The sequence below is a fragment of the Natrix helvetica genome (genome assembly GCF_964273705.1).
Source record: "Natrix helvetica genome assembly, chromosome: 4".
In the NCBI taxonomy this organism is placed as follows: domain Eukaryota; kingdom Metazoa; phylum Chordata; class Lepidosauria; order Squamata; family Natricidae; genus Natrix; species Natrix helvetica.
Window position 1 is genome coordinate 25,085,264 of NC_138550.1, and position 23,655 is coordinate 25,108,918.

Here is a 23,655-nt window from a genome sequence, read left to right on the forward strand (position 1 = left end):
TGACCAGCGCTCCCCCCCCATTTTTGCCATGCTTTTTTCGCCCTCCCCAGGAGCTTCCCTGAAGCCTCCGGAGCGCAAAAAACTGGCCTTACAGGCAAACCGGAAGTTCAGGAACGGACTTCTGGTTTGCTCGTAGGGCCGGTTTTAGCTCTCCGGAGCCTTCAGGGGCCCTCCGGAGGCTTCCCTGAAGGCTCTGGAGGGCAAAAAACGACCCTACGAGCAAACTGGAAATCTGTTCCTGAATTTTCAGTTGCCCGTAGGGCTGGGGTGTTTTGCGCTGTGGAGGCTTCAGGGAAGCTCCTGAAGCCTCCGGAGGGCCTCCTGGGGGGTGGGGGGGCTGTTTTCGCCCACCCCAGGCTCCTATAAAGCCTCTGGAGCCTGGGGAGGATGAAAAATGGCCTCAAAAGAAGGCCAAAGTCAGCTGGCCAGTATGCGCATGTGCGCTGGCTAGCTTATAGGGAAACGCCTCGCGTGGCCTGATGGATGGCTCTGCGTGCCACAGGTTCGCCATCCCAGCCTTAGGAGCTGAAGACTTAACAACTTGATGATAATCCAGTTGCATCTCCATATTCATGGAATATAAATCCTATGTATCATGAAGAGTGATGAAGAGGGACACATGGTTTTAATCTTTCAATAAGTGTCATCAAAGTAGGATAGTTTGTGACCTTTGGGTGTGTTTGTGTTTGGCTACTCTGACTTGACGTCAGACATCTTTGTAATTGTTTAGGCACAGAAAACATGGGAATTAGAAAGAAGTTAGGCATCCGAATACTATAGAAGTTGTATAGTCTATATTCCTGAGGCTGTACGTTATTAATGTGAACATTAATATAAACTTGCTCTTATTTGCTGACTTTTGATAAATGATTTAGTCTTCTATTTTTATATTGTGAACTGCTTTGTATATTTTGGAATGTGGTACATTATAAATACATTAAAGTTAACTTTTGTATAGGTCTGACTAGAGGGGACCCTGATACAAAGAAATGGACTGGAAGGGATAGTCATACCAAGAGCAGTTAGAACCACAGCCCAGATTAGCAGAGATGGTTCTGATGTGATTGTCTTAGAGCAAAACACAAACATTGTTTTTCCGCTTCATTATTTGATGAAAGATTGAATATTTTTAAGAGAAGGTTGCAGGCTGAATTGGAGAAGCAAATCTCCTGAAAATCTTTCTGGGCAGCAATGAAGCTTTAAACGTCTCATTGATTAATGTGAAAGCTGTTTTAAAACGTTGATATGAATATTAATAGCTTTGTTTAGCAGTAAGAGCCCCTTTTTCTTGATCTTAGTAATAGTTGAAACAAGGGCCTAGATGTCAGGTATGGCCTGGGAAATGAATTGGTGGATTAAACGAATAATTTCTTTGAGCTGTCTTTGGACCATTGAGACATTTGTCATGCTTGGATCAAAATGTAGAATGCCATAATTAGCACAGATGGTTTAATGTAATTGTATCTACAGTATAGCAATATTGACATTAAGTCCCTCTCTAAGGAAGATGGGGGGTGAAGATAGACAGACAGACAGAGGGGCAGCCTATTGATGCAACTAATAATATGGCAGTATACATCTGTTTAGGTAGAAGAAATCAATTTCTTTTAATCATTATACATATAATTATCTTCAGAATCTGAGGACTAACCGGTAGTTGAAACAAGTGAAGAGATCATTAAAATTCCAATAGATTCTATTATATATGTTAAGGAAATCATTGTTCTTGTAAGAACCATGGTGCGAATTATTTTTGTCCCTGTGAGACAAGTTTAGATTGTTTTTTACAGGGGCATAATGCATCTGAGAAAATGAGTAGCGTTTAAAATTGTTTACTCTAAATGAAATAGTAAATTACCTTAGGTTCAATGCACAAATACTTTAAAAATCCAATTCGCTATACAAATTCATGTAAAATTACACGAGTATTTTTATTGCATCTAATCTTCAACAGTATGGTTTGTGAATTGGATTTTCAGTGGTTAATAAGGTTCTAGCACTATTCTTTTATTGAAATTTAAAACTTTTTTTTTCCTTTTTTCAGCCAATTTATTAGAATTTAGGAGATACTCATGTATGCGTACATTACTTGAAAACCCAGGGTGTTTTTCAGTGGGCTATTTATAATAATACTGAATTCACTTAACTATTGTTGACATCATTTATTTATATATTTCTATTTACAGAGCTAAGGGAAATAGTATTTGTTATCCAGAGTCAGAAGAATTCTTATCATTTGAAAAAAGCAGATGATCTTAAACGAAGTATTTTAAAACAGGCTGCCTCTTTGGGAAAGGTACATATTATGCCAAATATATTTATCTTTCTCCTTCTTTTAGGTTTGAAATTTGAATAATTCCAGGATATGGTTTTCATTTAAAGCTAAAAAGATTTCACCTGTTCAATTGTGTAACAGTTGACTTCTAAGCATCCGTTGATATATTCTTTAGTTATTTTTAAAGTGATGCTTATGCTGTTTGTTTTTTCCTTTGTTTTGCATAATTTTTTTCTCCTCATTTAGGCACGTCATGCTAAAATGCATAGCTGGGTTTTGTTTAATAATTGATCATAACAAGGTCCTAACTTATTAATATGTATCTCTTACATGTTGGTTTTTATTGACAAAATAGATGCTAAATTCTTAATTCAAATAGAACTTTATTTGCATTGTTGCCTTTTAAATAAAATCAAGGCTATTTGGAGTTCATGGGAGTTAGAGGAGCTAATTGCAAGTTAACAAGGTTAGCTCTGTCACGGTAATTAATTGCTTACAGGTAGTCCTTGTTTAGCAATCCAATTGGATTGGCAATTTAGTCACTAAGTGCCAGTCACTAAGCAGAAAATCACACAATCACAACAGGTTTACACCCTTACTTCCCCTTTGATTGTTAAGTGAAAGGCTATAGTCACTAAGTGAAACATCACCTGATCACGGCTTATTATTTTACTTCTGCCTTCTCTGTTAACTTTGCTTGCTTGTCACAGCTACTTGTAAACACACAAATGGTGATCACATCACCACAGGATGCTGCAACGTTTGTAAACATACACTGGTTGCAAAGCACATGAATGGTGATTACATGACTGATGGGCAATGCAACGGTGATAAATGTGAGGATTGGTCACAAAGCTATTTTGTTTACACTGTTTTAACTTAGAACAGTCCTTAAACAAGGCAGTCTATAAGCAAGGACTCTCTGTAAAATCCTCTGGCAGGCTCCAGCTGCTACCTGAAATTGACGAGACTTTAATCAGTTTCACACTGAATGCTTTTGTTGTTCTAAATGTTGGCATTGAAACAAACTTACTTTTTCATAATTATCCTAATAGCAAAAGGTTGCTATCTGCGGAAATTACTATCTCTAACTATTTATCAATAGACATATTTTGAAACTATAAGCAAGAAGATGATTGATAACTAACAGCAGTTTCAATTCCATTAACACGACAAAGACAATTAATATTACACAAATACAATTCATGAAAAGTCAGGAAAATAGTAATATATCTGATATGATTTCCATACATTGTTGTGTTTCTATTTTTTATCTGCCTGATAGAAAATTATGCATTTTCTTGTTTCTGTCTGGATGTTTGTAGTTTCTATCTGCTTTGTTATTGGATTGTTAATTTTCCTGCACTCTATGTTACTGCACTATCCTTGCATTTGTTGACTACAATATATTTTCACAAACTAGTGAGTAAATAGTAATAAAACACAATGAAGCATTTTTTTCTATTACATTTATTTAGAATTATTAAATGTACTGTTATAAATGGTATATCTAAGAAGAAAAAAGAAATGGGCTGCATTATTGTTATTCTGAAAAGAACCATTATATTGAAGAAAGACATTTTTATTTGCATGATAAATAATGAATAAAACATATCAAAATTAGGTTGTTATTACTATAACATTGTAGCTACTATTAATGACTTAATATAGAATTGCTATATTCTCCCAGGTCCATTCCATATGGGCATTTTCCTATACCATCTCTCTTCCATGCACGTTAAGTAAATTAAAGAATTGTGTTCCTGACACGAGAGGAATTGGAATTGAATCAAATAGCATATGTTATATATATATATATATATATATATAAGATTGTAGCTTCATTCCCTGAAATTAGAAATAATAAGTAGATGATGGAAATTCACATTGCCTAAAAGTTCTTCATTAAAATATAGAATGTTTCCATATTCTTTCATCCATGTATATTCTTTTACTAGTGGGTGTCATTTATTATGTAGTAATTATAATGTGTGATACTGAGAAAAATATATAGGTGGGAAGTGGATTACCATTTTGGCCTAGAGTAATTTCATGTTAACATTAGGAAATGAACTGAACTGAAACCTTTGTAATATGCTGTTCTGTGGTTGGCCGTGCACTACATATTTATTTTAGCTTGTATTTATTTTATATATAGATTATATGCTATAATGCAGCTTGATGGCCCAGCTGGGAGGGAGAGGGGAAACAGGCTGTGCGAGTGGTTGGCTGGCGTGCACCTGTGTCCTTCTGCAGCTAAACACAAGCAGTGGGCCTGTGAACATGCAGCATGCCACTCAACTGCAAGTTGAGCTATGCACACATGCGTGTGCATGCGGCCCACCACTCATGTGATTTGAGCTATGCATGCGAACCAGTCTGACTCTTGCATGGCCCAATTCCGAATAGGCCGTGATCTGGTAGTGTGCCGCAGCGCAGGGATTGGGGACTCCTGCTGTAATGTATTTGGAGAACAACAAGTAAAAATACTGTGAAAGATAATGAATTCTAGCTAAATGCAGACGAGTACTTCTTCATCAATACCAAAAAAGATGGATGGGACAAGGAGCAGAGAAGGGCACAAGGCCACAATGTTTGTCCATAATGCATAATAAAACATGGTTTATAGTGTCATGGATAAATTTTAAAACATGATCTGCAGGATCATATTTTTATTACATTTGCATGCAATTTCTCTTGGTACATGAATATGTGTTACTAGTGAAGCATCTGTGAAGTCACAATCTGGTTGATTCTTTAACTCACACTAGTTTGATGAGCAAGTGGCGGTTAGCTAAGAGGAAACATCTCCATTTTGTGCACCAATAACAACCCCTTTTATAAGCCACAATTGGTCCAGATTAGAATGGTTATAGGGCAGAGGTGGTATTCTACGGTTCGGACCAGTTCGCCTGAACTGGTAGCTCTGACTTCAAGCCAAGAGTGAACCAGTTCTTTGTTTCTGTGAAAGTGGGCCCACCCGCCCCTGCGTTATACAAATCTTTATTTCTGCTTCTGAAGCCCAGCTGATCAGGGGCTGCAGATGCTGCTCCTCAGCTGTTTTTCTTGCTCCTTTCCTTGTTTTCAATGAGGAAGTTCAATTTTCTTTTAACTGCGTATGCGCGCAAAACGCACCCTCAGCAAACCGGTAGTGAACCCCTGTTGTAAGGGTCACAGGAACTTATCAATTTGTTCATTTCATCTCACTATTTTGACAGCTGCACTGTTAGCTTTGGGTTTAGTTCGAGGTGCTAGTTGTCACCTTTAGAGCCTTACAAGACTGGAGGTCTTGGTATCTTTTGGACTTCTTACCTTCCAATAAAATTTGGAAGTGCAGGCTCTCTTTTATTTTCTACTGTTAGGGAATGTCATCATCAAGACTCAATGAAGAAATCCTTTTCAATTGTTGTCTCTTCTGTGAAATAGCATCCTGGAAATGTGATTGCATTTTCTGACCAATATTGATTTTGGAAGATCATTAAAATGTGCCAATTTCTGAAGGCCTTTGAGTTGGGACTTTTTACTGTTGTACCTTGTTATTGTAAGGTGTTTGTCTAGTGCAGGGGTGTCCAAACTTGGGAACTTTAAGACTTGTGGACTTCAACTCCCAGAATTCCCCAGCCAGCTGGCTGGGGAATTCTGGGAGTTGAAGTCCACAAGTCTTAAAGTTCCCAAGTTTGGACACCCCTGGTCTAGTATAATTATATTTGAAATATTATATGTATTTGATTTTCATATAATTGTGTTATTTTTTTAAAAAAATCATAATATTTTTAGCACAACAATACTTAACCTTAAGGAAGAAAGAAAACGTTAAAAGTTCAAATTAAAAATGTAAACAGAGGAAAAAAAGGAAAAATCTATCTATCTTATACTAAACATTGGTGAACAGTAAGGCTTACCAATGAATTTACTACTATAATATGAACAACAGAAGATATTATTGAAAGATATCACAAAATCTCTGCCATACTGCAGTACACATATTGCACCATTTTTTATTAGTAGAGAATCTTGCCTTTTCCAAAACTGATAAATCATACATCCCTAGCAATCATAACTGATCATCTCAGATATATCACTTTTCCATTTTCTTAGTATAATTAGTTTTGCCCACACCCCTCATTGCAAGATACAACTGCAATTCTTAAGTCAAATTCCAAAGGTTGGTATATATGCATTAACATCTTTTAAGAATTAAACTTTTTTTTTCTCATCAATTTCCTTATATACATTAAAGTTCTATTCCCCCTAAAATACCAAATGATCACATGCCCATAACATATGGGTCAGTGAGTCTTTGATTTACACCTCCAGCATAAGACATCTGGTGTCCATCCTTTCAGATGCATTATTTGGGAATGCCAGTACACCCCCAATACAATTTTCCTATATTTGCAGTGTACCTATAAATTTTAACTTTTTAAGTAGTACTTGAAGCCATTGATGTAGCTTTATCAAAAAATCCAGGACTTTAGTCCGTGTTGGTAATATCCCAGAAATATCCACTTTAAAAATATTCTTGAGCTTTTGATAGAGATATGTTACATATTTTATTTTTGTCATGGATTTCAAGTAAGAAAACAATTTAGGTGCCTTTGATGAGCCAGAGCATCTGGTCCATATTGAAAATATAATGGAATATTAGAACATGATTAAGCTGAACATACCTCCAATGTTGTGTATTGTGAAGATGAAATAGGAATTGAAGTCAGGGAAAAAAACCTTAAAATAGTGATTACACAGTAGTTGAATTAAAGAAATGATTCCAGCTTCTACCCAAACTTTCCAATAAGCCAATGAATTTCACCACAATAGAATTTTTCCACGGAGTGAAATATTCATAAATTACATTAGCAAAACTCAATTTACCTCTCAACATGGCCCAAAGATTTCTTGCCACTGATATTCCTGGAAATAAAACACATTTTTTCCTACATGTTTTTTGCCAAGATCGCTAAGAAAATAGACCATATAACCTTCAACTTCTCGGATAAGGAATAATATTCCATTATATTTTCATTCTACCAAATAGGTGGCTGATAAAATATTAGACCAATGGCATTTTTGCAAATGAGATAAATTAAAGCAATCTTCCTGAAATGATCAAATTTTTGACAACTAAGAAAAAAGGTTGAGATCAGCATTTTTCAAACTTGGCAACTTTAGGATGAGCAGTCCCAGAATTCTCCAGACAGCAGGACTGAAGAATTCTGAGAATTGAAGATATAGAAGGCAACATCTTAAAACTGCCAAGTTTGGAAAACACTGGCTTAGATATATTTCATTCCTAGAATGAAATACAGTAATAAACAGTATTATGCAGATACATCTCCAAACAACAAGATACCTTCCGTAAGTAGGATAAACAGCTGTTCAGCTGAGAGCTTTTAATGGTTAAATGACTGTCATTAGGAAGTACCTACATAGGCATAGTTCTTGTAATTTAAGAGATATAAGTGTTATGCTGCAAAATTCCAGGAATCTATTTGGAGTATGGCAACTTTTTATTGCCTTTTACAACTCATATCGATGTAAATTGTTGATGGTGTAACTGCTTGCAGTTAAGCTGCCATCCTTTTTAATTAGCCTTCAAAAGGACTGTAATTTGGCATTTGTGCAAAATTAGAAATATTATGACCTTGAAAAATAGCAAATTCTACAGTATCTAAAATTGATTTTTCAGTTTGAATCTCTAGAGATGGTTTTATTCATTACAATCTGTTCTATACTGCAATCTCTTCTGAAAGATCCTCCAAATCTACCCTTATAAAATGTTTGATAGATTTCTTTTATATCCCTATTTATAACTCTCTATTGTATTAAAAAAAGGACATTCATAAAATATATATGTAATGATAAAGTAAACCCTAGCTAATTGCTTGACACAAAATTGTTTTTAAAAAGTATGAATAAAAGCTGCAGGAGAATGTGCAAATTTTTATACAGTCTTCCCCTGCTTTTGGGGGGAGGAGGGAAGGAGCAAACTCATAAATCACTAGAGAAATTGGCTGGAATAAACTTATAAAAATGATGAATGGGGTGGATATAAAATTGATAAGAGTCAGACATTTGCAATATACTCTCATAGTTGATTCTTGTATAGCCATGAATGTGAAAGGGAAGAACAAGAAAAAAACTGTCCTTTATTTAAAATCTGTTCAGTCAGTTATCTGCATGTTCTCTATCATGTAAATATATTATTGTATTATTGTAAATATAAAATAAGCAGTAAATATATTTTTTATTAAAAGTAGTAATATACAAGATACAATTCTGAAAATAGCACTTCGTTTTATTAAAATAATCATGGATCTCAGTAATGTATAGCATGGACATACATATAGTTAGGTTCACAAAATAACTTTTCTATAATAATAGCTTTTATACTATTGCTAAAAATATACTCTACTCAAAAATGAGTATCAAAAATCAATATGTTGATTTTTTTAAAAACAAAATAAAACATTGTATTTAAAATATGATTCACACTCTCAATCTCAGGTCAGAATGTAACTCCTAGGCTGACTATTGAAACTGCCCAGTGTCTTTTAGTGCCAATCAATATATTCAAATTGCATTAATCAAACCTGGAGATGCATCTGATACTAAGAGAATATACATGTCTTAGGTAGGTAGGGTTGCCTACAAATAGGTTTTTTAAGCTAAATAAATGTTCTAATGCATTTATAGTGGGATTGGGATATATAATCCTAATAGTATCTGCTCATTCAGTTTTTGCAAAACAATAAAAATCCATAGGTATTCTTCTTTTCAGATCTATGGTAAAATGTCTTTCACTTAATTTTTATTGTTTTTGAGCCTTTTATTTCTAGGTTTACTAAGTGTTCAAAAACAGCATTTTGCCTGTGCATTCCATTGTATATTAAAAGAATAATCAAGTTTAAGGAATTTAATAAAGGTAGAATTGCAGCTCAGTTGCTTTTCCACAGATCTCAGAAATGCTGAGGCATATCCTTTGGGATTAGCAGCTGAAATATGCTTGTACAACTTTTATACCTGATATTTGCATTTCATTTACCTTCAGGATTCTATGCATACTTTGCAGAGGTGGGTTGCTACCGGTTCACACTGGTTTGAGTGAACCAGTAGTGGAAATTATGACTGGGTCGCCGAACCAGTAGGGACAGCAGGTCCGCCACACCTCCAAACCGGTTCCCAGGTCACCCATGCTGTTGCCACCATGTTTTTTAGTCATTTTATAATGTTCTGCGCATGCGCAGAACAATTTATAGGCAACTCTGCATGTGCAAGCAACGCACGAGCAAAACGGACCGGCAGTAACGCCGGGCAGCAACCCACCTCTGATCAATGCCAGTATTCTAAATATCAGTGGATCAGAATGTAACATTTATTTTCAATAAGGTTCCTATATGAATCTATTTGCTTGAATAGCTAATCTTAATACTTATGACTACTCCTTAGAAAATACTCTTGTGTTTAAAATAATTTTGATATTTATGAATAGGAATGTTTAATTTATGGGAAATATGAAATAAAGTATTCCATTTTTAACTCTGTTAGAGGTGTTCATTGCTCTGTGGTTCATGAAATGTGTTTTCTTAAAAGGAAATGCCTATCGTTCTGCTTACTCATCAGATGGACAGACATGAAGGGGCATGGACTATTTTACCATTAATGCACGAGTAAGTGTAAAAACAAGGTATGACATTGTAAACTACAGGCTCTTGGAGTTGGAAGGGATTATTTCGGCTGTTAATTTTCATCCCACTGCTGAGTTCATGAATCAGTCTCCACTTGAAAACATCCAGCAAAGGAAAACTCTCTCCTTTGAAAATTGGTTCCATGTCAGACATACCATTAAGAATTTTTTAGAAACTGCCTTATACTGTAAAAAGAGCATTAGTCTGTGCCCTGCATCTATGTTGATAAAAAACAGGTCTTGGCTTTTCATGTGACAATTTTTCAGACACTCAAAGATCCCTTTTCAGTTTTCTTTTCTCAGTTGTGAATATGCCCACTTCCCTCAGTCCCTGCTGGTAAGACTTAATTCCAGAACTTTGATCGTCCTTGCAGATCTTCTTTTCATGTTCTATATTTTTTCTGCATCTTTTTCAAATGTGTTGCCCAGTAATGAATAAGGCTCTGAAAGTGCAGCTTGGCCAGTGAAGAAGAGAACAGAATTGTTTCTTCTGGTAATGTCAAACTTGGTTTCTGTTAATGTAAATTATACTTCCACTGTATTGATTTTGCCTTTTCAACTTGCAATTAACTATAATCATACCTGACCCTAGTTTAATGAAAGGCTGTCAGTGAGCAATCTTTGTACAGTCTTTGTCAGTGAGCATTCTTTCAAGCCAACTGTGGCTTCTTCCAATGGACTTCATCCCACCTTTATAGAATGTTACAAGATACTTTATCAAATGCTTTGCTGAAAGTTAAATTATATTATACCCATAGTATTCCCATGATTTACTAAACTAAAGAAATTACCGACTTGATAAAGGGAAATAATATTAGTGTGATTACTTCCTTATTAACTTCTGGCAACTAATAAATGGTGTTTTGAGATGTTTACAAATGGTCCCTTTGTCATCTGCTCTATAATTTTCCCAGGTATCCATTATTCTATTTCAACTTTAGAAAAAGGCAGGAAACCATTTACCTCCTCTAGCTACCTGGTTCTTTCCACTTTCTCAAAGATAATGGATAGAAATTCCTTCAGTCACCTAAGATGTAGTCCATTAGGCTCTGGAGATTTAAACACATTCAGGGTCAGTTGTTCTATGCCTTGTTTTCTGTCAGCTTTCAGGTAAATCCTGCCCTTTAGTCAACTCTTCACAGTCTCCTGACAGAATGCACTTCAGAGGACACTGAACCAAAATAGTAGTTACACTTGTTCTTTGCTATACCTTTTACCATTTTCACTCTGAACAGTTGAAACACTATTCCATTAAAATATAGAATGTAACTGAAAAGCCGCTTAATGGTCTTACTATCCTTCATTAATCTCATTCTTGTTCCGAACTTTAGCTTTCCTGATACAATTTGTACAATACCAGACTATCTGTATATGCTTTTTTGTGATGATTTTCCACCTATGTATATTCTTTTTATTTTATTTTCAGATCCTTATTAAGTTTTTTGTGTAGCTTCTTCTAGTGTAGTTTCTCTTTTGCCTCATTGAAATTATTTTCAGTAGTACTTTTGGCATTTCATTTTTAAATACTCTTACCAATCTTGAATTTATTTTCCCATTTGCATCTTCTAGTATCTGAACTTATTGATCATTACTCTGAATTTATTAAAATCCTCTTCTTGAAGACTAAGATACATGTTTGCTTACATTTAGTTTTACTTTCCCTTAATGTCCAGAATTCTTCCAATGTTCCTACTATTTTCAATTCATCAACTAAATCTCTCCTATTTGGTAGGATCAAGTCAAGAATAGCAGATCCCATTATACCTTTCTTCACCTTTTGAGGGAAAAAGCAATGAGCAAGACAGCTCCTACATTTCCTGGAAGAATCATCCCTGGCAGTGTCTCTCAGTGGATGTCAGGTAATTCTAAGTTCTAAATTCTAAGAAATTCTAAGTTCTAAAATCTCTTGGTTCTTTGAAAGATCAGCAGTTTGGTTTAGAATACATCATCAACATTTTTTCTTGATTTTGTGATTGGCAGGAGACATCAACAACATCTGTTATTATTCCTCTGCTTATTTTGGTTTACATTGTTTAAGTAATGCCAAGTTCATTCCCTTGGATCTCTGTGCAGTATTTTCAATATTTAGTGGAATTTTGCCTCCTTTTCTATAAATTCTGTTCATTTTGAACAAGCTGCATTCGTGAGTTCCTGTGCTCTAATGAAAATCATCCCAGTGTTCTCAGTTATACCACACTTATTAAATCATATGTACTAAGCTTAGAATACAGAAACATTAGAGCATTAGAATATAGAAAATGAAGAACATACACTTTGTAAGAAAATGTTATCTTTGAATTTTCATTTGAGTCATTGAACATAATAAGTTTAATAATTATTTATTTCTAAGGTATCAATTATTTATTTCTACAGTATCATTTATTTCTACAGTATACAGAATATTAAGGAACATTAAGTTCTTTGACCGCATATATCCTCAATTACTTACATACATACATACATACATACATACATACATACATACATATACACACACACACACACATACATACATACGAGGGGTGGGTTCCTGCCAGTTCTAACTTCTTCTATAGAAGAGGTTCCACAAATCTACAGTGCCGTTTAGAACCGGTTCCAGCTCCCTCCCCCTGCCCGTCCGCACATCATCAAGATGAAGAGCGAGAGGAGGAATTCTGGGAGTTGACGTCCACAAATCTTAAAACTGTCAAGTTTGAACACCCCTGGGGTTTTTTTCCTAAAGGGTTAGGGCTGGCAAGCCACTCCCACAAAGCAGGCCACTCCTACAGAAGAGGTTCTAAAAAAATTTGAAACCCACCACTGATATATACATACATACATACATACATACATACATACATACATGTGTGTGTGTTTGTGTTGTATTTGTGCTGATAACACAAATGTGAAACACAAATATAAAAAGGCAACATTAAAAATAAAAATATGGTTTTCTGCCTGCATGGTCTTCTGTAATGAGCCGAAGGACAGAAAGGGGGAGTAGTGAGCTCCCTCCCATATTTGGGCATACCAGGGGCTGTAACACACACACACACACACACACCACACACACACACACACACACACACACACACATATATATATATATATATATATATATATATATATATATATATATATATATATATATATATATATTTGTGTTGTATTTGTACTGATAAATAAATAAAGGGAGACTAGTATAGATCAATAGCTTACATAATTATTCTCTTGTTGAAGTGTTCAGTTTTGGAGATTAACCTGGTTCCTTCAAAATTAATTTCATGTCCTGTAGCTTTAAGGTGCTGGAAAAGGGAGGAAGTTTTTTCTTTTTTTCTTACTGCGTTCTTGTGTTCTGTGATGCTTGCATTTATTCTCCTGTTCGTTTGTCCTATGTATGTTGCAGGGCAGATTTTGCATGGTATTTCGTAGACTCCTTGATTTTCTAGCTGGATGCCGTTGTCCTGTTCTGTGTCTCGGGTTTTGGGGGGGGAGTCTCCCTTTGGATTAGGTTGGTAATTGTTTTTCTTTGGAATCCGTTGGAGATTAATACGTTTGTGAGAGTGTGTAATTCAGTTTTCAGGTGGCTTTTGTCGGCTAGGCGTTTGGTTCTGGAGATGAGGGTCTTGGCTACAGAGTTGATCTGTGCAGGGTGGTGATGGGATTGTGCATTTAAGTAGCAGTTGGTGTGTGTTTTTTTCCGGTAGATGGTGTGTCTGAGGGAGCCATTGGGTTTTTTGTAGATTAGGACGTCCAGAAAGGGAAGTTGGTTGTTTGCTTCCATTTTAATAATGAATTGTATTTTGGGGTGTAGGCTGTTGAGATGTGTGAGGAAGTTGTCCAGTTTTTCTTTCCTCTGTGGCCAAATCACGAAAGTCTCATCAACATATCTAAGCCAGAGTTTGGGTTTGTTCTTTATAGCTGTCAAAGCTGCTTTTATAGGCACTTGGGTGAAGAGGGATTCTGCGTAGGGTTGGAGTTGTTTGGCGAGGAATTTGGCAAGATTCTGTAGAGGAAAGCCTATGGAGCTGACTATGGGTCTGAGTCGTGTTCCTTCTTTGTGTATCTCCAAAACGGAACACTTCAACAAGAGAATAATTATGGAAGCTATCGAAACAGAGAAACACCCCCACAACATGAATAAATGCGATGATGCCTCCCGCCTACTAGACATCTGGAAACCAGACCTAGTCAACAAACGAGCCCCACCCACCACCCAGGCCGTTACAACACGAAACAACAACGGACACACAGCCAGCACCAATCTACCAATCATGATACAATCACACAACCAATCATTCCACTTACTGAAACAAAGCCAGCACTCCACCCCCCCTCCCACCACCAAGATTTATAGAAAGACGGCAGCTCTGATCACACTTTAAGCCCAAAACCCAGCCTGAAGATGGCGAGTGAGACCTTGCCGAAATGTTGCCAAGACAATCTCAATCTTACATGGGAAAAGACCCAAATACAACAAGACCAGCATATATATGTTGCCTTTTTAGAATAAAAATATGGTTTTCTGCCTGGATGGTCCTCTGTAATGAGCTGAAGGACAGAAAGGGGGAGTAGTGAGCTCCCTCCCATATTTGGGCATACCAGGGGTTGTAACACAAATACATACCTATTTCCCTGGCCTAGCTGATAAGGAAGAGAGCCTGTGGCTTAGTGGCAATTACTTCCGCCTAATATGCAATACAGCCCTGGTTTGATTCCCAGTAATGGTATGGCTAACTGATGAGAGCTAAATAGCTTGAAATAGATCTATACTAGTCTCCCTTTATTTATTTATCAGCACAAATAAAACACAAATACAAAAAGGCAACATTAAAAATAAAAATATGGTTTTCTGCCTGGATGGTCCTCTGTAATGAGCCGAGGGACAGAAAGGGGGAGTAGTGAGCTCCCTCCCATATTTGGGCATACCAGGGGGTTGTAACACACATACATACATACATACATACATACATACATACATACATACATACATACATACATAAACATCTGGTCTATAGTACATGAATTGAAACAGAATGGAGTGCTGGAAGTGCTGTAGAAATTATAAGGAACTCCAAACAAACGTAAGTTGTTTATTTCATCAGTGGACACATAGAAAGTTGGTATCCCATTACACTATTTCTGTAACTAGCTATTGTGCTAGAATATTATGTTTCCCCTTTCTAATAATCTTCTGTGAACTATGAAAGTTTTGGTAGCTTCTCCATCATTTGCCTAATCCATGCTCCTAGACATTAACACATAAGTCACTCAATCAGACAGGTCCTATAATAAACAATTATTATGACTTTCTTATCCTTTTACTGATAGCAGCACATCCCCTCTGTTTTTCAGGACTGTCACCCTCCAGAGATTGAGAGGCTGTTTCTTCTGTAGGACACATTACTGTATTCCTTTGCTGTTGAATATCTCCAATAACTCTTGTTTCTCATTACTCTCTCATCCATGGGCTAGCTGTTCTGTCAGTTCTTGTTGTAATGTTCAGTTTTATAGGTTAAAAACTAAGGTCCACTTTTCTCTGTGATAACTCTTCAGATATTTGGAAACTACTGTCATATTTCTCGTGAGTCATATTTTGGGGGCTAATCATATCTAGATCCTTTAACACTTTCTCATAGGACTTCATTTTCAGACTCCATTCCCCCATCATCTGGGAGAGGGAATCCTCTGAACTCACTCCAATTGTTGTGTTTTTTAAACTGGTGCTCGGAACTGGGCAAAATACTCCAAATGGGGATGGAGGAAAGTAGAAGGAAACACTTATTTCTAGTGATTTAGGCTTTTTGCTTCTGTTAATGCACCCAAAATAACATTTGCAATTGTTATTGATAGGGCTTTTTAGCAGCTGCATCACATTACTGGGTCACATTTCATTTTTGTTCAATAAAGATCTACTTATCTGTTTCACTTGTGCTGTTGGCAAGTTTTTGCCCCGCAACCTATATTTTGCCTTATATTTTTCTTATTCAGGTGCAGCGTTTTACATTTTTCCCTGTTGAATCCCATTCTATTCAATTTTGCTGAGCCCTCAAGCCCATTTAGATCCTTTCAAATCTTTCCTGTTTCATCTAAACTGGTGGGCCACTCCTTGAAGATTTGTATCATCTGCAGCTCTTATAAATTTCCTTCATGCAACTTTACTGATAAAAATGTTGAACAGTTGATTCCATGGCTGCCTCATATAACTTTGACCATCTCTACTTATTTACAAGGAAATACTGTTGTCACTTGGACAACAGTCAGCAACACAATTCCTTTGTGGGAGATGGCATTTGGGCTGTTCAGATACATATGTCAAACAATCAATATAATTTGCCCTAAAATGGGTGAAAATAGCATTAGCGGTAGAAATATATATTTTTTTACAATGGGTTTATATATCCATGTATAGTTCGGACAAAGCAGTAATCTTTTTAACATCCATGAAGCTACAGAAATGAACTTTTTTGAAGAGCATTTGGTGAATTCTTCATTATTGCCATTTTACTCTATTTCACTTTGAATTGTTTATATCAATTTATTACCATTATTTCATTTGACCTTGATGATTAATTTTATGTATTTATCAATGTCACTTTTATATTTTGTCCTTGCATTTATGTAAATTTCATTACTTTAAATTACTTACTTTTACCATAGATATTTTAACATTGCATACAGCGGTAGTCCTTTTTTACTGTAAATCAACAAGACTCAATATTGATTTGGTTTTTAATAAATAATATTATGTCCACAATTGAGCAAGATTATCAATATAAATATTTCCTAATATCAGCAAAAATACTTGAATCACAGAATTCTTTCTAAACCATGTTTACAATAAATAAAACACTTTTTTTTCTTTCAGGTTTTCTGTTTCATACAGCAAAAACTCCTCATGGATTTTTTTCTGTGAAGAGGATACAAGAATACAGATTGTAAAACTACTGAAAACGCTTAGAGGATATGACAAATCTAAGGTGATTTTTTAAAAAAAATGATTTCTTATTGTTTGACTCAAAACTACTATAATGTGAGGAATCAAAAACTGAATTAATGTGCACTTTGATAAAGCTATGACTCTAATAGATGAGAAAGCACAGTTTTCTTCTTATTTAACATGCAACATGTCTAAAACCTAGACCAGTGTAATTAATGATAATAAATTATATACTGACAGTTGCATTATATTACAATTACAGTTTTGTATCAATATGGTAAGAATTAAATCTCAATTATCAAGATCTAGTCATTATAAAATATCGAAACTATTATTGCATAGAATTTTTTTAAAGTGTTTAGAAAAAGCTGAGATATAGAAAGTTAAGGTTATTTTACATCTACTAGTAAAAAAAAGTACAAGATATTCTAAAATAATAATTATTACATGTGTAAATATATCAACAACATACTGATAGGAATAATTTTAAGAACACTAGTTAAGCTTCTCACCTTAGTTCAGTTTCTATTAATAAGGAACTGAGATGTTCGGAAATCTTGCACATGTGTAAAAGTATTATTTCTGAGTGGTTTCTTATCTATGGATAAAATTACATTTGGTCATGGAAATATTCTTCCATAAAGTTAACACTTATTAATTAGCAGTGTAGTTCACACTTATTCATATAGTGTTACTTAGTTTGCAACTAGCTGAAGGCTAGGAATATGCATAGCATAATAAACATATTTCATTTAGAACATGGGTGTCAAACTGGCGGCCCACAGGCTGGATGTGTCATGCACAGGCCACGCCCACCCCAGCTCCACAATGGGAAAAAAGTCACGAAACATCACGTGACGACAATGTGACACTGCAAGTTTGACACATGTGATTTAGAAAAAATGAGCCCTAAACCCAGTACAAGTGGAAGAAACACACAATAGAATTTGTGTCTGTGACTCTAAATCAGGGGTCAGCAACCTGCGGCTCTGGAGCTGCATGTGGCTCTTTCATCCCTCTGCTGTGGCTCCCTGTCACCGGTCGGCTCCACAATTGATAGGGCTTTCAGTTAGATAGGTGGAGGAAAAAGGATGCTGCACTAGGAGGAAATTCTATGGTGGGGGAACCGGACTTCCGGTCAGCTCCAGAATTGAATAGGGGGCTTCCGGTGACGACCTTTGTGGCTCTTTGAGTATTTAAAGTTGCCGACCCCTGCTCTAAGTTGAGATTTTCTGTCCTCATAAAGAATATTGTTGAGTGAAATTAGTTTTTCTTGGGGAGAGGGGGATAATGTAATAAGCATTCAGAGGACATATTTAAAAAAGAGAAAAGTACTATCTTGAGAAATTCAGCAATTGGATTGAGGAAAATCTTTTAACAGATTTTTTTTCTTACCTGACTTTTTTTTTGTTCCTGTTTTTCTGCTATCCCAAAGCAGGTATTTTTGGGATGATTGGTGAGCTGGGGTGAATATTTTTTTAAAAAAACTTTGACTAGCTTTCTGTAAATTAGATAGCAGTTAGCATATACTGTTTCTTCACCTACTCTTGCAGCATGGTCTGACTCACATATAAGCTGTTAAGCTTATCCTTTGTTTTAGGTTTAGAATGATGTTGGAACCATCTGTTTTTCCACAAACAAGTCCATGTGACTTATTCATCAAAGCATTTTTTAAAAAAATTATTTGATGTATGAATATATCAAGTAAGCAAAGACTTATTTGTTATCTTGGTTAAAAGCAGGGGTGGGTTCCTGCCAGTTCTTACTCTTCTATAGAAGAGGTTCCATAAATCTACCATGCCGTTTAGAACTGGTTCCAGCTCCCTCCCCCCGCCCGTCCACACCACACTTGCCCCGTCCGCCGTTCACTGATTGGCTGGCTCACCAATCACCCCGCCCGCCTCTAAGAGTCCTATCTAAAGTCTTAAAGCTGTCAAGTTTGAACATCCCTGGGGTTTTTTTTTTCTAAAGGGTTAGAGGTGCAAGGGTCACTTGACAGCTTTAAGACGCACATTTCAATGCCAGAGTTCCTGAGCCAACATTTCTGGAGGAGGAATTCTGGGAGTTGCAGTCCACAAGTCTTAAAGTTGTCAAGTTTGAACACCCCTGGGTTTTTTTTTTCTAAAGGGTTAGGGGTGCAAAGGTCTTGTAACTTGACAGCTTTAAGACTTGCATGCTTCAAATGCCAGAGTTTCTGAGCCAACATTTTGGTTGCTAAGCAAGAGTGTCGTTAAGTGAGTTTCACCATATTTTACAAGTTGGCCACGCCCACCCAGTCATATGACTGCCAAGCCACTCCCACTTGGTCACATGGCTGGCAAGCCACTCCCACCCGGTTATATGGCCGGCAAGCCATTCCCACAAATCAGGCCACACCTATAGAAGAGGTTCTAAAAATTTTGAAACCGACCACTGGTTAAAAGTTAGTTTTGTCTGCCAGCCAATTTTGCCTATGCAAACCTAGACTTTAATTTTGCTGAAATGCCACCACTAATAGAACCGCCAATCAACATAACAAATGGTGAAAGATGCAGTGAACTGTTTTTTCCCCATATCTGGGAGATCACAGGTTTCCAAACCTTCACAATTGGTTTACATTTTTAAGTTTGATAGATGAAGCATTAGTATGATTTATTATACAATTAAGGATGCCTTTACTCTCCGTGTGTTCGTTCACTCGAATAAGTGTATAGAGAAAAATACAGTCTTATAAGGTTCTGTGGACCATGTAATAGATCTTCAGGATCTTAGTGAAGTTAAATTCACTAAGTACATTCAAATAATATTTCTGTTCTCCCGCAGGAATTTTTTTTAGGCAAAGCATTACATGATGATGAATCTACAATTATCCACCATTATGCCTTTGCAGAAAACCCTACAGTTTTCAAATTTCCAGATTTTGCTGCTGGCTGGGCACTTAGTATTCCACTTGTTAAAAAGTAAGATTGCACAATGTAATTTATTATAAATTGTTTTACTGAATAGTTGGTGTTCTTAAAATGCTTTGGAGAAGTGATGTTGTTAAACATTAAAAGTCTTTCCATATATATCAATCAATCACACTATTTTACATCTTTTATAAGTTTATGGAAGTGATCAGCAACTGATAAACTTAAACAGTGAACTGGTAAAATTGTGTTTTAGGTGTTACATGACTTGCGCAACAGAACTGTCAGTGCTTTGACCCTGTGGCCTAATTTAGCAGAAAGCTGAAGGAGCATAAAAGTGAAATGATAGGATCAATACTCTGCTCCATTGGATCAGAAAAGAAAACAGGGAAATGTAGCTTAGCTTTTGTTCTTCATACAAAAAAGTGAAGGAAAAAGCAATGTTAAATTGAAATGTTGCCTCTTCACTATTGACCCATCGTTTGTTTTTAATTTCACTTAACTTGGGTTACAATAAAATGGAATGTTAGACATAGGATGGAACCCAGAGATGATGGGTGTGATCATACAGTCAGACCTTCCTCTTCTCTGCTAAGTATCATGGTTGGTAAATGTCTTTCCTATTGGCTGGTGATGTGCTAAAGAGAAAGAGAAGGCAGCAAAGCTGAAACAATCAGCAAATTACTTAGGTTACTATTATACATTGCCTCTGCCTAATGAGGAGAAAACTATTTGGCATGACTCAGAACAAAGTCAATAGAGGCAAGTTAAGATTAGGCAGCAGAAACAGAACATTTCATGCCAGTGTAGTTTTATGTGAATCAATGAAAGATGGCTACACTTCAACTCTGCTTTGGAAAATGGTCCAAAGAGAATTAGAGACTGATGTTACCACAATATTGACAGGATTACAGCATGTAAATGTTGAAAAACAGAAAAATAGACATTATTGGACTTTACAATATGGCAGCACAGGTTGAAGTTAAATTCAGAATTTCTATAGTAGTCTTCCTCTGATGCCCAACTATAAATCAACATAGCAAGATTGCTATACTCACATTACAGTCTATCTCCAATAGAAGCATTCTGTCAGGCAACCAGAGGCATCTCCATATCAAATCCCAGTATTATAGCTGGATTCATAACCAGGGCTGTTTCGGTACAAAATCCAAGATGGAAGATGATTCAAATAATCTGATACATAATAAAATGCAAAGTATTGAAGTGAAGAATTTAATCAAACACTTTAATAAGAAATGCTCACACATAAATAAATCATATAGAATAGAATGTATTTATCAAATTTATATGGCTGCCCATCTCACAAACAAATGATTCTGGGTATTTAAACAGAGTTATAATACAATATATGCAAATTTATTATTATTAAAAATCTTTAAAACTATAAAAAGTACAAAGTTAAAAGAGAAAAAATATTGGATGAAGAATGCATATCAGAGATTAAACTAATAGATATATAATTTTATATAAAATTTAAATTCTATAAAATGAAATGTATATTTTTTCATACTAAATTGCATATAACAATTTTAGTTAATATATTACTATTTTAATAACAGGAGGAAAAAGAACTATTGCAAAAGCGACACCTCAGGCCAGGGATTTGGGGAATATGAGAAGGAGCAACCCTGCTTTAATTTTGTTAGACATATAAACTAAGCAGGACAATTGCTTAGACAGGTTTTCAAGATTTGGTTACACGCTACTTACAATAACAGTCTTTCCAGAAGCCCAGATGGTCCATGTCTGCCTGCTTCACAGGTTTGAAAGATTAAATATTTGCAGTGAAAGACACAAAATTGAGCTTTATAATATAGTGTGTTTCATATTCTCCAACTCTGTAGCTTTGGCCCTTGTGATTATTTGGTAAAATTGTTCTCATCTGTTTTTCTGCTTAACCTGCTTGCAGATTATCTTCAGTTATGTTGGGACTGCAATTCTCAAAATTCCTAGTGGGCATGATGAAATGGAAATTCTAGTAGTTGAAGTCCAACAATTAAATAGTGCCAGGTTGGAAAGGCTGACTTACAGCAAAAGTATTTACCTGAGGTTTTGAATATTACCTACCTACGTGAAAAAGGAATATTATTAACAACTAAGAATCTTAGGTTCTGAATTTCTTATGGCTTACATTTTTCAAGTTAGTTGACAACACTGCTTTTCAGAAAGAAAAACTATCTCTGCCATCATATAATCTGCTATTTTTTAATGGCAAAAATCAAAAACTCAGGTGGCCAGCTGTATGTGTGTGAGCAGTGGTGGGTTGCCAATTTTTTTACTACCGGTTTAGGTGCACTCCTCTGCGACGTATCTGTGCATGTGCAGAAGTGTCCAGGCAGGTGGGCGGAGCCTCCCGCCACCGCTAGTACTGGTACACCTGATCTGGGCCGAACCGGGAGCAACCCACCTCAGAGAGAGAGAGAGAGAGAGAGAGAGAGAGACTGACTGACTGACTGACTGGACCGGACCGGACCGGACCGGACCGGACCCGACCCGACCGACTGACTGACTGACTGCTGTTTTCCTGGCAAGATTATTTGCCATTGCCTCTGTGCTAAGGATGAGAGAGAGTGACTGGTCCAAGGTTACCTAGCTGGCTTTGTGCCTAGGCAAGACTAGAACTCATAGGCTCCTGGCTTATAGCGTGATCTTATAACCACTACAACAAACTGGCTGTTTTGGTCAGCTGTACTGCCCATATATTAAAGCTGAAAATAGTTCATCAAGGATGGTTCATCTTGGCAGCTACTTTGGCTGCTCTGAGGGCATAGAAATAGACGTTGTCCACTATTATTGGAACAGAGTAGGCATTATCTTATTCTAAGCATTGTATTCTGTGTTTCATGAATCACAGTTTTTTTTTTTAACCATGGTCACATTCTATCAACTAGTCATTGATATTTCATCCGTTTTACATTTGGAAATTATACACTATATATGCCATCATCTAAGGTAGGGTTACAGAATTACTATGTAATGGTTGGTAACTTCATTTAAAAACTTCTACGTTTTTGCACATATCCATATTATGTTTTTATTATTTTTATTGCTTAGGCTTGCAAGGAGACTGAAGAATGAACCTTTAAAGTCAGATTTTACAATAGATTTAAAACATGAGGTAAGCCCTTTCTGATTCATTTGAACAAAATTTACTTCATATAATCAGGTTCCAATCAATACAAAGAAGTTATATTAGTATTTTTGTTCATTATGTACAATAATAAAATTCAGATAACAAAGTATCAGTAATCTCATCTTTGGTAGCAATCCTATGCAGCCAAAAATCACATTATTGTAAGAGAATAGCTGATATTTTTTTTTAACTTGGAGACCCACACATCTTTGCTGTATAAATTGGTTTATTGATCCGTGCTAGAGGCAAAAGCAAGTCTAAAAGTAGGTGAGGTTTACAGTCCCTCTTTATAGAATTTTGTATTAAAAATACATTAGCTAAGAATAATTGCAAGTAGCAAGTAAAGGGATTATGAATACTGTGTATTTGTAGTCCCTGTCCTCTGCATGATGCCATTCAGTAACTCTTATCGACATACTGCTTTATTCATGAGTTTTTCAAAGGTGAAACCATGTCATATCATCTGCAAGAAGACAAATGAATGACTATAATTGACAACTCACTGCTGCAGGTGAGAAACTAACAAGATCCGTAGACTCGTGAAGTGTGCTGTCTGCTAGGAGCACAGATTATTGATGGGACAGAACAACTTTCAATTATCTCTCCCTGCTTATTCATGTGGGGACAAATGATATTGCCAGGAGTATCTAAAATATCTAATGAGGAAGAAAGATCAAGCACCAGGAGCCTAAGGTGGTATTCCCATCCATCTTTCAAGTTCACGCAAAACGGATG

General features: G+C 36.0%; 1 protein-coding gene across 1 annotated transcript in view; it reads left to right on the forward strand.

Annotated features, from left to right (window-relative positions):
- Positions 1 to 23,655, forward strand: part of B3GLCT (beta 3-glucosyltransferase) — a 70,806-nt gene that overhangs the window by 16,175 nt on the left and 30,976 nt on the right. The window contains exons 4-8 of the mRNA XM_081950376.1: positions 2,187 to 2,296; positions 9,866 to 9,942; positions 16,807 to 16,918; positions 19,681 to 19,817; positions 22,842 to 22,905. Of these exons, the coding sequence (XP_081806502.1) occupies positions 2,187 to 2,296; positions 9,866 to 9,942; positions 16,807 to 16,918; positions 19,681 to 19,817; positions 22,842 to 22,905 (500 nt within the window). The remainder of the gene's footprint in view (positions 1 to 2,186; positions 2,297 to 9,865; positions 9,943 to 16,806; positions 16,919 to 19,680; positions 19,818 to 22,841; positions 22,906 to 23,655) is intronic.